The 17,268-nt window shown below is 40.0% G+C and overlaps 1 protein-coding gene across 4 annotated transcripts in view; it reads right to left on the bottom strand.

Moving 5' to 3' along the window:
- brd4 (bromodomain containing 4) overlaps positions 1-17,268 on the bottom strand; it is a 30,875-nt gene that overhangs the window by 9,513 nt on the left and 4,094 nt on the right. For 2 of the 4 annotated variants that reach the window (XM_084745202.1, XM_084745201.1), the window contains exons 1-7: positions 14,747-15,403; positions 2,924-3,314; positions 1,817-1,954; positions 1,594-1,729; positions 1,151-1,482; positions 599-982; positions 372-500 (exon numbers count right to left, since the gene is read on the bottom strand). In XM_084745202.1, the coding sequence (XP_084601328.1) occupies positions 372-500; positions 599-982; positions 1,151-1,482; positions 1,594-1,729; positions 1,817-1,954; positions 2,924-3,314; positions 14,747-14,844 (1,608 nt within the window). In that variant the 5' untranslated portion in view covers positions 14,845-15,403. Of the gene's footprint in view, positions 1-371; positions 501-598; positions 983-1,150; positions 1,483-1,593; positions 1,730-1,816; positions 1,955-2,923; positions 3,315-14,746; positions 15,404-17,268 lie in introns of those variants that run through there. The other 2 variants (XM_084745200.1, XM_084745204.1) reach the window with 2 other exon arrangements.

Genomic DNA, 17,268 nt, shown 5'->3' with positions numbered 1-17,268 from the left:
CAAACGTTAAGATTAAAAATTTTTAAGATAATGCAAATGTAAACTGAAACAACAGTGATGCCCTTTAATTGCTTCTCACTTTTTTCTCCAAGTGGGTGTTTGCAAGTTGGCTGACACATAAGGATAAATGGCATTCCAATCCCAATAATGTAGTGTAAATACAAAATATGGATCATAACAGTATGGCATTGACAATTGCACTTTACACATTTTCAAACTGTATCAATATAATCCTTAATACCAGGGAAATTAATGAAATATCACAATGGCTGATATGGTTGACTTTTAAAAACAAATTAAATCCATACTGATGAAATTCCTCTCTATTTTTTACCTCAGCAACATCGTTTGCGTGTTATGACTATATTTACCTGCAGCTTACGTGCCATAGCTACCACCTCGTGGTCTGGTGGATTATATTTGTAGCAGTTGGAAAACATTAATCGTACATCAGCAGCAAACTCCTGGGGGTCCCGGTATTGCCTGTTCTCCAGATTGGCCTATGAAACACAAGTGTGTTAATTACGTGTCATACCACAAATCCTTTCTTTTCAGTATCTTACGGTGCCATTGATAAACTATGCCGTATTCAACACACCTTGATGGTGCTGAGGTCCATTGGATGTTTGATGATATCATGATAATCGTGTAGTCCCAGTGCATCCACATCAACAGGTTTGTAGAATGGCCAGGCATAAGCAGCGTGCTTCTTGGACAGCATATCCCTAACCAGACCAGCGCAGTACGCCATCTGATCCTGTGGTTTGGGGCTATGACCTCCACTTGGCCCGCTCAGTCCCATCCCCATGCCTATGTGATGCTGAGAGTCCGGAGCATCCTTCTTCATCAGCTTCGTAGGCCGGGTACTCTCTCGCCGCGGTAGTGTCTTCCCAGATTTGGACTCTGCCGGTGAAGACTCACTCAGTTGGTCATTTGCTGTGGGCGTTGTAGTGTCTGCTTTCCTTTTCTGGCTCTTTCTTTGCTAAATAGAAGTGAATATAAAGAAAGCAGAAAAAGAGGGCAAAATGACACGGAAATAAGTAATTAGAATGAGATCACAAAACTTAACCACACCTGTCTAATGCTCCCAAGCATGGTAAAAAATGTGCCCAGCTGCCCAAGCATATTTCCCTGTGTCAATCACACTCACTTTGGTCATGGTTGGGGGGAGGGGGGCAGTGCTCTGGATGGATGCTGGGGGAAGGGAAGTTTGAGCAGGAGGAGGCACAGAAGTCATAATGGGAACTTGAGGAGCACAGTCTGATTGGCCCAGGGAGTAGGGAGCTCCGAGCTGTGGCGCATGGCTAGGTAACGTTGGGGGCACATGGGACGGCAGGCCCTGCATCAAAGGCTGAGGAGGTAGTGAAGGTGGGCCCTGCACTGGTCCTCTGGTCTGCTGTGCTGCTGAGAGGTTTGACAGACCACGTGTTTGAGGAGTCGTGGACGAAGAATCAATGATGGCCCCTGGTTTCAAGTTCAGACCTTGATGAGAGAGCAAGACACTTAAAATCAAAATAAATCTTGTCCCACAGAGACCAGCTCCAAGAACATATGTTGACAGCAAAGGATAGTGTTAAGAGACAAATCACATACCTCCGTCTCTCCGGCCCCGACCGCGTCCCTTCCCTGTCATGACAACAATCTCAGTTTCTTCCTGAGGCATTTCTGAGACCTTTTGGAGGAAAGCCTTCTCTAGAGCTTCAGCCATTAAGACTATGTCATCTCCAGGCTGCAGGGGGAGACAAACACTCTTAGCAAAAGTGGAGGCATATCAGAAATATTTGGTGTCTGGTGCTCCAGTGTAGAATTATGTTACCTTGTTGTATATGTAGCAGTTGGTAAACATCGTATTGAAGTCGTGGATACATTCTTGGGCATTCCAGTAGTAACTGTTCTCAAGCCTTTTCTTGATTGTTCCCATGTCCATAGGAGTTTTGATTATTGTGTAGTAGTCCTGAAAAGGTTGCATAAGAGTAAATGTAAAGGAAAAAAAAAAATCTCTCTCAATTAAGAAATATGTTTTTATATCATCAATTTTATAATTAACTGAAGTAAATAATAAATTTGAAATTTCATCCATCATCCTGAATGTATATCATGACATGGTTTGTAAGGTGTTTTTATTTTCCTCTTGTGTTTATGTTACAACCAAGACCAAACAGAGCACAAAACAATTGTATGTCAATGGTTTTCAAAACTCAATAGGTTATTAATTTTGCTCAGTTCAAATAAAATATTCTCTGGTTCAAAGGGAGACCTATCCATGTGCATGCTGATATAAAAACACTCAACTCAGCAACAATGAAATGAAAGATAGAGTCACTGTGTATAATGTGAGTGAATGTTGTTTTTACACTGAAAAAAAAAAATTACTATAAATTTCTTCTGAAAGGAGGAAAATGAGCCCTGATATCTAAAACTACACTGTATGTAGACAAATGGTAAAGGAGAGGACATATTGGAAATATGGATGCCATTAATTCAAAATTAAAGGCAGAATTGCAATTCTCCCAGTATCTTTTTTTCCCTCCACCCCTTCCAATTTGCAGCATCCAGTGCACGTCCAGAAAATAAAGCAACACTTAAAAGGCAACACAGTATATGTTTCCATCTGTTATATCACACTTGATTCCATATAGATCTTTTTTAAAGAATTTGAAAATGTAACATCAGTCGTCAAGGCACAAAACCAATGACCTGTTGATCTATACAAATGAAGACTTGAAAGAAAAAACATTTCTAATTGAAGTGTGACCATAAAATCACAAGTCAAATTGAATCGTAGTAATAAGAAACATATAGAGCTTAAACTGGAATATGTACCTGCAGATAACTGGTAGGAATTTGTATGTAATGCTTGATGTGCCCATGAAAGTTCTGAGGCATGTGAAATCATCAACACAGAGACAAAGCTAGTACTCACAGGCAGGTTAAGTTTGACTGCATCCACTGGTGCATGAAAGGGCCAGGCAAACTGGTGCTTCCACAGGCCCTTCAAAACCATCTTGAGCAGGTACTGCAGCTGATTGGTCTGGCGCTTTGGCCTGCTGGGATTGATGCACTCTGGGGGAGCGGGGTTGGTCAATGGGTGGGCCTGCCCCTGGCTGCTGCTGCTGCTGCCCGACATCTGCGCTGCATCCAAGCCGTCCCCCATTCTAACAGGGTTGGGCTTGGGCTCGGGCCCCGGAGCGGGAGCTGGAGCTGGAGCAGGGGCAGGGGTAGTGGTGTTGGCAGGACACCAGTTCAGTCTTGGCCCCGACACAGACTCCACTGACAGAGCACCGCTGATCCCATTGCACTCCTCACTGGACTCTCTGGAGACAGAAAATAACATATGGTCATTAGCATGTCTATAGACAGACTTAAATAAAATTTCATGTGATGAACTAAATTTTACTGGATTCATTAACCAATGCAAAGTTATGTAAACCTATGACACCTTACTTGACACCCTGATTCATTGATAGCTAGGGGATAAATACACAAATTCAAGCACAAAATGTGCTGAAACACTTGTGGTCCCTTCAGCCAACTTTGTTATGAAGCAGCTAAAAAAACCCAATCTCTATTCTGTAGCACTTGAGTTAAGAATGAAAATCTACATACAGAAAAAAATCATGGTAACCTGGTGATAACAAAATAATTAAACATGTCCTTAAACCTGCAATCATGGCCCCAGCTGTGTTTAATAATATAATTTCATTTTTTCCATTTTTATGCCACGATGGTCATGGAAAATGCAAAAAAATAATAAAATAAAATAAAATAAAATAAAATCTTCAAATATAGTTCTGTTGAACAGTTTAACCACTATTGTAAATCAGTGAACACGGTATATTAAATTGCAGATAATGATGGTGACAGTGATCCTGCTTCATGCTACGTTACTAGCTCTCACTGGTGTCGCAGAGTTAACCATGCATTAAACCAGTGGCTCCCAAACTGGGGGGCGGGGCCCCTCAGGGGGTGCAGAGCTACTGCAGGGGGGACGTGGATGACCAGGCGAAAAGTAGAGTGAAACAACGTTAAATGAAATGATTTATGTAGGGAAAATACAGTTTGCTGTTACTATCATACCACCCTTGTCTGGAATTCTATTTGAATTGTGTTTTATTTTTTAGTTAGGAAACTACTGTGTTTGAACATGACTTCTCCTCCGCCTGTGGTAAGTGGGCACGGTCATGCCCCTACCGAAGTGCTTCCCATGGACGACAACATCTGACACCTCCTCACCCCACACCTTTTCAATGTTGGAAATTGGGGGAGCAGCCTCTAACAATTGCCGGAACTTTCAGAAATGGACGATCTGGCATTCACACCCAGACTTCACAGAGCAAATGGCTAGGTGTGCAGAGGAGAGAAATTACATTTGAACTTCTGTCTCCTCTTTCATTCTTTACACAAGTACCTCTGGCTCATCTCATGTACCATGAAGTGCAATACTATGAAAGCTTTAAGGGAGGGATAGCCTGCACTGTTATACCCATATTTAAATGATTCACCGTGTCTCACCCCCTTCAACAACAGTTGGGGTTTTACCCATCCTTTAAGTGTGGCCGTTTGAAGTAACTATAAACATGTTTACCATTTGATGTGGTCAGGCAACACATCGCACAAACTTTGTTGTTCTGTGTTCCCTGTGCCATAAATTTGAAATCCTGATACAGAAAATGATGAATGTGCCACAATAAAAAAAATGTGAAAAATGTTCATCATACCTATCCAAAGTCAATCTGTAATCAGTAATCTGTTTACAATAATATAAAAGAGATACTACTGATATGAATGAATTCAAAAGTGCAGCCTATATGTGTAGCCTTTTCAAAGAGTTGTGTCATTCAAAGATGTATTCTGAATTCAGAGGAGCTCAGAGGTTGTTTAGGTTTGGCTCTAGTACATGTGAGTGTATGTGTGTGCTTCTAGTAGATCTTTGTCTTCCCACTCTGTCTCAGGACCTGGGAATGTTTAGGGATGTGGGTGGACAGGGGTGGGGGGGTGGCGTCATCTGGTAGCTGAGGGACTGTGTGTTCCACTACACAGCACTTAGTCCTACATAATGTTCTCACCCAGGCAGTCAGTGCCATTGCATTTGAGATACACACAAAGGTTTGTTAAGACAACATCAAGTCATAATTTAAAAATGCTCGAGTAAAAATAGACTGAGGAACAACAACGTTTGGGAAAAAAGGCATTTACCACAAGGCTGTGTTCAAGACTATAACAGAAACATGTTAGTCTCACAGTCTCACACACTGAAATCCACCCCCGCAACAGCGCCTTAAAGATAAAAACACACACCACTGTATAGATCTGTGACTAATCTCATTCTTGATGAGTCATTTTCTGAGAAGAGGGAAGCAGTTTGCACACCACATGATCACTGCCATGTCCCCCTCCTGAGGCACTCAAATGCAGTGGAGAATCTGACTAACTGACCAATACGTTGAATGACAACACATGAAAAGAAACAGAAAACTACTCCAACACAGATGTTACTTTTGTGGCCAGAAGCAAAAATATCTCACAAATGAGACCAAAATAAACAAGCACATTACTTTTAAAGGCCCGAGGCACGAATGGTGTATGTCGCGTCCATGGCTCACTTCCAGTTCAACACAACAAAACTGAAAAAAATACTTAAATATTTCAAAGCTTTGCTGAATCTGCCTTACAAAGAGATTGAACAAATGACAATGATTTAGAGAAACCCCCAGTACTCTAGCAATTCCTGTCATATGGAAAACCACTCACGCCTTCCCAACATCACAGGCTCTGTCAGCCACAAGGCAGGCAGGTACTCCATCTACATTTAACACATGAGAGGTGGCCTACATGAAAACACTAACGCTCACTGTCACTCGGTTTCAATATCGATCAAATCACCTGGTGTGTGAGGTTGTGGTAAAAGACGAAAAAAAAAAAAGAGGACATGAATGGCAGGTAACCACATGACCACTGAGGTGTGCCACCCTCGTAGTAAGAAAAAAAAAAAAAAATAAAATTGTGACAGGCCTAGTCACAGCAGGTGCTCTCAATCAGCTGTAAAGGAAACACATGCATCTCAGGATTGGGATGTGACCACTGGCACAACCGGCAGAAAAGCTTAAACTCATGAAGAGCAGTACAAACAGTTTAAGCAAGATTTACCTAACTGTTGGTAGCTCAAGCTAGGCTACTTACCTATGCCACTGTGATACATAATTGATTTCTGTATGCAGTATATTAGAATGTTACATTTATGCTACATTTATTTCAGCTTTATATATTTCCACTTCTATGACAACTAATCACAAGTTATCAAAGATATGAAAATTGTTATATAGAAGTCAATCTAAAACATCCTGCCAATTTGCCATGCATGTCATTTGCAGGAATTAACCTGTAAATGAACCACTGGATTTTTCTTAAACCCACATCAGCACTAGTTTTTTTCCCCCCAGTAAATCCAAAGGTTCTTTAAATAATTGGAAAGCTTCTAGGATCACTAAGAATCGTTTATATTATCTTGAGAGCCTCATTCTCCAGTAGCTGTTTTTGAAAGCGATCATTTCAGTGTGACACAAAGGGCATACAGAAACATTAGATAGGTAGAGGAAAATTTTGTTTAGTGTAAGGCAACATGAAAATGATCTGACCTAGCCAAACCAGAATGTCAACATTTGTTTTTGTTTTCAGGAAGTCTGACTGGCAAAAGATCACAGAAGGTGAACTTAAATAACTTGCTCTCATTCCCAACATGACAAGCCTGCCACCTGTAGCGTAAAAAAAAAGAGTTTTGTTTATTATTCCATCAATTTGCTTAAGCTATATTAATTTTTGAGAAACACTCGAAACACTTGAATTGTTATAACAAGATAAAAAACGTTAGTGAGGGAGTTTTGGTAGCGTCAGTGGTTAAAATCTGAAAATTCAATGAGAGAGCTAATGGTTTTAGTAAAGGTAACCCAGCATGAGGAAGTTCTCTCTAGGAAAAACTGTGGGTGTAAGGATGGCATTGCATAATTTGCTGATGATGATAATACATATGTCTTGATCCCTTCTCTACACACACATGAAAATCACTCTCATATTGCCTCACTTATAATTTCTACAATAGAATATGTTTGCTGCAAGTTATACTTTACTCCTCTCTTCATGAAGCAATTTAACTTCCTGCCGTTAGAAAAAAAACATTATTCTCTAAAATTTATATTAGCACAAATCTGTCAAATTTGTGATCGCCATTTTTATGCGCCATCTCCTTATGAGGATCATAATTTTTGTTCTATTGTGGGGTTACTACAGTGCTCAAATCATCTGTTGCACTATCCTAATTGCATATACCAATAAACTGAAAAAAAAAAATAAAAAAATACTTTTACTCATTTTGGAGCTAAACCTTAGTCAAAACAGCAAACACAAAATTAGGTAAACAGGTTAATTTGTAAGAAGTGATAGCATCACAACTGGGAACGAAAGGGGCATCCTTGAAACGTTCAGTCATGCAAAAGGAAGGATGGGGTAAGGCTCAAACCTTTGTGAAAAACTGCATGGGCAAATAACAGTTAAAGTTTCTCAGCACAATTACATGGATTTTAGGGATTTTGCTATCCACAATCCATAATATCAATAAAAGATTCAGAGAATCTCTGCACATAAGGGACAAGGCTGAAAATCAACACCGAATGCCCATGACCTCTGATTCCTCAGGTGGCATTGTAATAAAAACTGACATGACTGTATAAAGTAGTGATTCTCAACAAGGTTGGCAACACCCCAAGACACCCACAAGATGAGTCGAAATTACTTGCAGTGAGCTGTTCTGCAATGTTCGAAAACTGTCCTCTTTATAACAACATGACTAGATGAGACGGTATATAATCTCCATAGAAACTACTCTCTGTACTTCTGTACCACCTGCCAGCTGTTTCAACTTTATTTATAGCTGGATTTAATTTGTAGTGACTTTTCCCTTCAATGTTCTAAAACGGCTTAGTCTTCTGAATCTTAAATTTCTTCTCTAAGAGAAGACCAGACTGCTTCTTCTTGCTTTCCAAACAACATGTCTCGTTGAGAAATTCAGCCAGGTTCTGCACATGCAGTCCAAGTACAGCAATCACTCATGCTAGGTTGCCAACTTCACACCTAGCAAGGGACTACAGAAGAAAACTATCCTTTTAGCTAATTCTGGCCTATTTAAAGTAATGTTCATTAATATGCCCATTCCTCAGAAATAAATAGATAGCCAAAATAATCTCAACTAAAAACTTGATGGCCTCAGATGCACCATGACTTAAACTATTTTTTCCTCTCTTGAATTTTATATGCATTTTAAATGTTAAATCAGATCTGTTAGTTGCCATTCCGTAACTATTATTTAAATAATAAAACACAATAATAATCAACATTAATATTCAGGGAAGAGAATTAGTCTACATTTTATATATTGGGGTTGTTAAGGGACAACACCCAGAAACACTGTTGACTCCTCCAAGCCCAAGCTCATCTGAGATGAGATGGATGGACAGAAAGTGGAAAAATGTGTTGTGGTCTGACGAGTCCACATTTCATATTGTTTGGAAATCACAGGTGTCGTGTCCTAAAGAGGACAATGACCATCCAGATTGTCACCAGTGCAAAGTTAAAAAGGTGCCATCTCTGATGGAGTTGTGTTAGTGCCCATGGCATCTCTAAAGGCCTCATTTATGCTGAGAGGTACAGAGAGGTTTTGGAGCAACATATGTTGCTATCCAAGTCTTTTTCAGGGACTTTCCTGCTTATTTCAGCAAGACAATGCCAAGCCACATTCTGTACATGATACAGTGTGGCTTCATAGTAAAAGAGTGCAAACAAAAGCTGGTCCAATCAATCAAAATAAAAAAAAGAAACAAACTTAATTAACTTTTAAAATAAATTATTTGTACACAAAACAGTGTAGAAAATACGGTTCTAACAGCTCAAAAGTTCAAAGTTTATATCAATAACTACATAATGAAACAACAGTTTAATTGATCCTACTGTCCCTGTCTAAAGCTCCCTGATGGTTCGGACAAAAATGCTTTTTTCTCCCAAAACTAGCATGCCTTTCATCAGTAACTGCTGTGAGGAGCTTATGCTAAGTACAGGCACATTATGCACTGCACTCACAGTAATAAGCCCAGAACCCTTACTGTACAGAGCAGGCAACGGAAAACATCTTGCCAACTTTTCACACGTCATTTGTAGGAGCAAAGAACCTGTAAGTGAACCATGGGACTTAGTGGGAAACAAACTAGTGGCCTCTATAAATACCCAGGCTGATCTGGGCTCAAGAAATCCAAATGTCCTTTAAAGAACTGGAATGCTTCTTGATTCATTGAGCATCTTTAATATTTTCTTGAGAGGAGTTTGCACTCATTCTTGAGTACCTTTTTTTCATAGTAAAATGACACAAAGGACGTACAAAAAACCACTGCTCTGGATCAATGTCAGATAGATGGGCAATTTTGTTTAGTGTGAGGCAACACAACAATGACCTGACCTAACCAAACAGGAATGACAACATTTGGGCAAGTTATTAGGAAGTCCAACAGACAGAAGTTGAACTTAAATAACCAACCAACATTTATACTAGTTTATACTACTTCTAAAGTTCCCTGACAGTTCTGACCAAAACACTATTTTTCAAAACTAATATGCCTTTTGTCAAAAGAATAAGATCTCAGATGATTTCACATTTTTGCATTTATAGAACACCCTCAATCATATTTTTATTTCATATATGCTGTTTTGTCTTTTTCTCTCCCATGAAGTTGGTACGCACAAAGTGAAAAGCTAAAGGTGTGCGCCCAAACTGTGTGCACCCACCTCTTCCCTTTATCCATCCACCCAACAGACAGTACAGATGGCTAGGGGCACAAGACAGACTTCTACAGCATTAAAAACCCCAGAGCCAGCACTTCGCTATGGGAAGTCCTCCACAAGGACAAAGTCAAAAAAAGGTACCTCCAGTATGAGCCTGGTCCAGCTGGCCTACGGTTCTGCATAGAGCAAAGTCTCATCATACAGACACGCCAACACACACACACAAATACGGCCAGATGGTCCTCAACAGCTCATTAACATCAGCGACAAGCACACTCACAGCAAGAGTCATTGACATTACAGCACTGCAACAACGACAAATGTAAACAAACTTCTGGGAACGCAGAGACACATGCAATAAATGAGGGAACATGAATGACACGTCCCATAGGACTCAGGCATCTTTGGTCCAGGCATAGATATAAAGAGACAATACTTCTAAATAACTCTGGGTTTCCAGCTGTCAGACTTGCCAACATTGAACCCTTTATGCTCCTCAATATTGTCTCTGACATGCATGCACCGACACATGAAAGCTCTGATCCAACTCATTCATCCATCCATCCATCCATCTACATCTATCTTTTTTGAGCGGAAAAGCCATCTGTGAAAAAAACTGAGACACAAGACAACCCCATACAGCCTGTCAAGAAAGGGGAGATGGGTTTTAGCTATCAGGTTACACACTTCAATCACTTTGCAACATGCTAACTTCACCAAGAGCACGTTCTACTACAATGATAAATTAATAATGGTACTTGGCCTGCTATGTTCTCTAAACAAATACCAGGCTTGTGAGATACTCTTTAGAAATGCCATTCATATTATCTTTTATGCTTCAGAAATCATTAAAATAAAATATGGATGCATTGTGTTATATCTCACTGAAACATAAAATAAGTTACTTAGGAATTAGAGACAACAGGAAAACAACCTCTTACTACTGCTGTATTTCTCTATGACTACATGACTGTACATTGCATTATTATCACATTTATAAATGAGAATACAGTCAGTAAAGTCTGCTTTGTTTTCTGTTTGTCAAGTTGTAGCCTCGCAGACTGTAATTGCATGATGTAGTTTGCGATTTTAGTTCACACTGCATCTTAAAAACCATTAAGGATTATGCTTACAATGCATGGTTGAAATAATGATTTCTGCAAAAACTTAAAATAGCACAACTGATTTTGAAACAAAATATTTGGAAATGGAAACTGCTGAACACAGTAATTCCACTGGTAATACTTTGCTGTAGTGGCCTGCAATCAATAACCTGATCTGACCTGATAGTGCAAGTATTACAAGGAATAATGGACTAATTAGGGATAGACCAATTAATTGGTCGCTTGATAGGGCCGATCATCTGGCATTCTGAAAAAAATCAGCATTGACTGATGTCTGCACTTACAAGGCTTATAAACAAACAAAAAAAAATCTGCCAGCAGTCTTGTCCGTATGAAACGATGATAGAGCTCTTAATTACTGAAAACTGCATCCATCTAAAACAACATGTTACTGGCTAAGATTATCGTGTTCTGTGTAGTAGATTAATATTCATGGAATTACACAGTACTTTTTAAAATATATTAGGATTTCTCAAACACCACCTGTCCTGCACTAAATGATAAATTGAATTACACAATCCTTAGTTCTAATATTTACACAAATCATTAATTATTTTATGACTTAACTGATTAATTGCCTAACTGTTTGAGCAATAGACACAATGTGCATTATGGCACTACTTCCAGGCACTTTTGGGTGCAGTAACTTTGAAAGTGGAGCTAAGAACATTCTTCAAAGTCAACATTTCAGAATTACTTGTCACAATCAAGGTAAATAATAGTATAAAAACAATGCTCAATACCATGGCAAAGAGAGAGAAGTCCTAAAAATATATTTTTAAAACAACCTGGAGTTACTGAACACTGCCTCATTCAACTCAATGACTGCCAAACTGAGGTCTTGAATTGAGCACTTTTTAATACCTTCACTGCTTTCCATACTATAATGGATATTGTATTGTTTACAACATGGTACTGAAAAAGTACACAAGTATAAATACTTCTGACAAAGTTAGTCCAAAGTTAGAACCTCGATTACATTAAAAATCACTCCACACCGAAAATCGTATTGCAGGTTTATCGACTTCATTAATTTTTTAACCTGAAGTAATACTTTACTGACAACCAGTCAATATGATAAATTAGTGTAATCCACTCTCAAGAGAGAACAATGTTGGCATATGAGACTAATCAAATCTACAGAAGCCCCACAGGTCAATCAAGAGGTCCACTTCCTGTTGCTGCATGTCCTACATCACTGTTAGCTCTGGAATAACAGTTGACCTTTGACATGTACATATATCAGTGCAGACTGCTGAGGAATGTTTTCTGGTTAGGACGTGGCTCTGGTTACTGGGGTGGGGGATGCATATCTCACACCAGAAAACTGGTGTGCAGCATCACAGCGACTGTCCTACATGGAAGGAGGAGAAAAAACAGAATAGCAAGATGTCTGTAACCCCCTCTGAAAGTAAACTATTAATCATTCATGGGGTGGTGGATGATTTAAGGCAAAAGTGTAAGCCTGCAGATTACACTTGAGGCCCTCAATAAGTGTAAGAATGATGGCCTGTGTTTTCCTGAAAGCAAAGGAATAAATAATTAATGGAACCACAGTGACAAGGCCAAGAACACCACTCCTTGCTTATTCACTAGTCCTTTCACTCTTTGATAAAAAAGACTTTCAATCCTTCTCCTGGGAGCATCTTCATTCTTGTGTGTACCACTACAAAGCAGTGTATCAAATCCACTGATGCTCTTATTCACTGGTCTCTTTGCACTCATGTCTTTGACGTTACTATTTTAGTTCTTTGATTAGTAGATGAGAAATGTGAGGTTATGTCATTATTAACTTAAAAATGGGTCTTGGGTTTATTCAGTTCCAATAAGCAGAGTGATTTAAGAATTGGTATGAATATAGACATAACGAAGGTCACTTTCTCCTCCAGTACATCAATGAGGTGAATAAGGGTAAAGGACATTATTCCTTGCTGAAATATTACCTTATTTAATATAGACCAAAAATAGAAGGATTTTGAGGGATCTAGTAAATACAAACGTCTAAAGCTAAACGTCTGTGATCAGAACCTTTGATTAGGGAACACCAGAACACATTTTCCACATCACAGGAACAGAGAGAGAAAATGCAGCATTTTGCTTTGCATGGCATTGTCAGTCCATGATCTTCTAACTTATCTTATCTATCTAGGAAATTCAGAGACATTTAGTGGTGAAAAATAACAACGATTAGATCAGTGATTCCCTCAGGGACCACAGGCCCTAAACTATGACCCAATGGCATCAGAATGCTGGCCTTTGACTCAGTGTGTTAATGCATGTTATGCTCTCCAATAAAGACAGTGAGTGGCCATGAATGGTATTCTGTTTTGTAAATAATGACAGGCGGAACAGAAGCAGCAGTTTACTTAACTGTTAAACTAAACAACTAGGTTAATAAAGCTTTAATCAAGGCACTACTTCTGTGTATTATATAAACTTTGATGACTGACTGATTTATTATTCGTCACTAACGTGTGTGATGATCTGTTAAGAAAAGGTTCCATTTAAAATTTGCCGGCCTACTTAGGGATGCCCCCGTGCAGGTTTCTCCATTTAAAATCAATTAGCCAATGCGTCTACTAAAACCAAGTCCCAATCTAAACAATCTAAACATCCACAGTTGCACAACAAAGTGTCATTTTGGAAAACACCCTGCATGACTACAGAAAACCCTGAATTTTTCAGAAATGTAGTGTGGGGCTCAAAAGTGCCAATGGCACTGTTTTATGCCATAAATATTCCAAAACACATTAAGTATGTTGTGAATTAACTATTCTAATCTTATTCTATTCTTTGTCCACCTTGTGTCATATGCGATTTGTCTGTTGTTACCTTGTTTGAAAACCTCTGAAACTTGGCTTCAAGAAAAACAAATGTTCCCAAGGTTTCTATGGTAACACTCCACTTCTTGCCATTGCATTGTATTTTTATTGTTGATATATCCAAAGCCTAGTTTTGAATTCCTAATTATATTCAAAAGTAACCACTCATGACTTGTGCTACTTGACTGTGTTATGGACAAACAAGAGAAGTGGAACTGGCGTCTATCAGTGATAACAAAACAAAAAAAAACTGGACAGCTTTGCTGACATCAGTCTTCTGGACATGTTAACCAGAAATGATCAAACAAGATTCATTGTTTATCATTCATCACAGGGTCGCAAAGAAGTTCCCCTAGTATTGATTACAAGCACTTACTGTGTGAACTGCATGACTCACTGCATGAGCACAGAAACTGACTCAAATAGACTTACCATGAGTCAAGCACATTATAACAGGAAAAGGCAAGAGTCATACCAGCTCTTTCAGGGTAAACGTCCAGCTGGTTAGGTTAAGCAAGCCAAACCCTACCAGGAATCAGAAGACATTTCTACTACTGCCCCACACACACACACACACACACACACACACACACACACACACACACACACACACACACACACACACACACACACACAACCCCCTTCTTCCTCTGTACTGCCCCTTCCCCCACACTCCCCCCTCTCTCATCAGGAGGTAGGTTCATGGCTTCTAGCTGAAATCTGGATAACAATACTATTGTCGATACAACACAGAAGAAATCTAAACTGGATTGTTTCGCTGGGCCATGTTAAAGTAGAGACAGTGCTAACCACATGATAGTCCCAAGTACTATTACTCCAGTCTGTATTTAATCTAACCTACTAATCAGCTACCAACCATGTATTTCAACTGACAGGCTAATATTTTCATTGTAAAGACTTCAGTGACTGTTAATATCTGAAAACTTATAAAAAGTCCACCTAACTGGATGACATTACCTTTTCACAGACACTGAATGGGCAATTTTTTCCAGAAGGGCGTCCAGTTTTTGAAAATCCAGCAAATCGTTTGACTTGGCATGCATCTTGTAATCCATTTATGAACTCCACTAAACAGAAACAGAAACCAAAACCCAAAAAAGGGCACGAAAGAATTACACAGAAGTTTGTTTTTCCTCTTCTTTCATCCAAAACACAGGAGAGATTTATTCTTCAGGTTCCAGTATGTATCCTAAAATCCCACAGAACATGGTGAGTAATCCTTAGTGTAGTCCAAGCGGAGTTTGAGAGTGGCTGTTCTATGAAAAAAGGTCCCAGCCTGGAAATAGTGGGCCCAGGCAGGGAGGAAAGGCTGTGGAAGCCTACAGCCGGTAGGCTGTTAGCTGTGTGAACCGGTCCTCTCTCTACCCCATCCCCCTCTTAGCAGTACAACGGCCCAGTTGCCACAGGCTCTTCGCTCCATTGTGTGTCCTCTCCAGGGCCTCCCCAACTTAAATGGACAAGCCGCAAGCAAGAGGTGTACGAGAAGGAGAGGGGGATGGCGAGAGAGGGGAGAGAGGGCTCCGGTAAGATCCAAGAGGAGCACTTTATTCCTCTAGCTCACTCTCTCACCCTCTCTCTAGCACAGGCAGAGCAGCATGCAGTTACTCAACAGTAAAAATGGCTCGGCTGCTTCCTCATTCAGGGGAGCCTCAGCCCACACACCCCTCCCTCCTCTCTCCTACGCGCTTGCTCATTCCACCCCTCCCCTTTCCCCATCAATAGCTTGAGGTCCTTGCTCTCTTCTCTTTCTCTCTCTCTTTCTCTCTGTTACACCTTTAACACCCCACCCCCTTCCTGTCTTTTTCCTCCGTCCATTTCATCATGCCCCACCCCCACTCACTCTCTTCCTTCAGAGTGATCTTGTTTGCCTTCCCCCACCAATTTAAGGGCTCCCTTATCTGCACTCCATCCTCTTCATATACTGCTCACATCCATATTGTGACTGGACTTCTCCGATACACAAGAAGATTTTTTTCCCTGGCAAACTGTTGAGATGAAAACATCTGATATTGGGCCAAATCAATAGTCTAAATCCTGCCGTCCAAGAAAAAACGGTGACTCTAAATCATATTTAGATTCAAGCAGAGAACCTGATCAGGGTCATCAAAATGATCAAGGTGGTCCAATTTGAAAAAAAAAAAAGCTTTTTGTGAAACCCACACCAGATAAAATAAAAATGACAAGTGTGTTTCCTGTGGCCACTAAAGCAAGCAATTTTGTACCTCATGACCACAAAGTCATATAGAAAGATCCTAGTCTGTAAACTGAGCTAATTAGTATGTGCCCTGTGCACTTACAATTTGCATGTAGGCATAAGCTGCAGGACTGCAGGTTAACTCATGAATAATCTGGATGCAAGACAACATTAGGGTTAAGCTGGGGGCACAAAGAAAAACTGATGTGATCTCAGAGAGTAAAGGAGTGTGTGACAGAAAAAGTGCAAATGAGTGAGACCACCCACTGTGCCATTCTGTAGCAGAGCAGCCTCCAGTAACGACATTCATGACAGTAATGACCACAGTGGCCTGGCAGCAGTAAGTACAGAACTCTTAAATCAGATGAACTGCATTATTATTTACAGTATTAATCTGTAATGCTTCAGTATCTAGACATTTGTTTTTAGATATGCCTGTGGCCATATGTTTGTAGCTCAGTCAGATTTTATCAAGAGAAAGGACTGAACTGAATATGATATGAATAATTCACAGCACTAAAAAGCAAGTTCTTGGTAGGCCAGGTAAATACACAAGGGCTAGGACATGCTGCCTCATAATACACACAAAACACATAAAAGGAGGCAATAGGCAACTACAAGATACAATTTCAAGAGACAGATGTGACACACAGAGAGCCTGTTTATTCTCCGCCAAACATCCATCCTGTCTAAAAACACTGACTTAAACTCGGCTAAAATAGCACTCCACTTTTAACTTGTTTACTACTCAAAAAGAGAGAACATGAGTAAATATAAGTTAGATGCAACTGTTCTGTTGTGAGTGGAAGCATATATGTATGAGTACCCGTCCCAGTACACCAAATCAACTACATGTAATGCCTATGTACCTAATATACTGTACACTACCAGAGACAAACTGACTGCTGACCTCTTAATCAATCTAAATTCTCACATGCATGCTAACAAGTACACACCCACACAGTTTCAAAATTAGTCAGATGTCAAAACCCCAAGAAATCAGGTGAGTGAAAAGCTACCCCATGCAATGTAAAGTTGTCAGGTGACTGGTGAGTGCAATGCACAATGTCGGTTTTCCCAAATGAAACAAGCCACAGCTCATCTGTGCTACAGCCAGACACAGTGTCCTCACAGACCCACTTCCCTGTCCACGTGCCATATGCACCATTCCCAAAGACAATACAGCAGCTGCCAGAGTGACAAAGCTCCAACCTACAGCAATTCAGAGGAGGCCAAACCGATGGCCCTGTCACTGGAAGGGTGGGTGGAGATCGTATTCAGACAC

Source organism: Lutjanus erythropterus, chromosome 19 (assembly GCF_056507025.1).
Source record: "Lutjanus erythropterus isolate fLutEry1 chromosome 19, fLutEry1.hap2, whole genome shotgun sequence".
Taxonomy (NCBI): Eukaryota; Metazoa; Chordata; class Actinopteri; order Lutjaniformes; family Lutjanidae; genus Lutjanus; species Lutjanus erythropterus.
The sequence above is the reverse complement of the archived record's forward strand: the minus strand, read 5'-3'. Positions and strand labels throughout refer to the sequence as shown.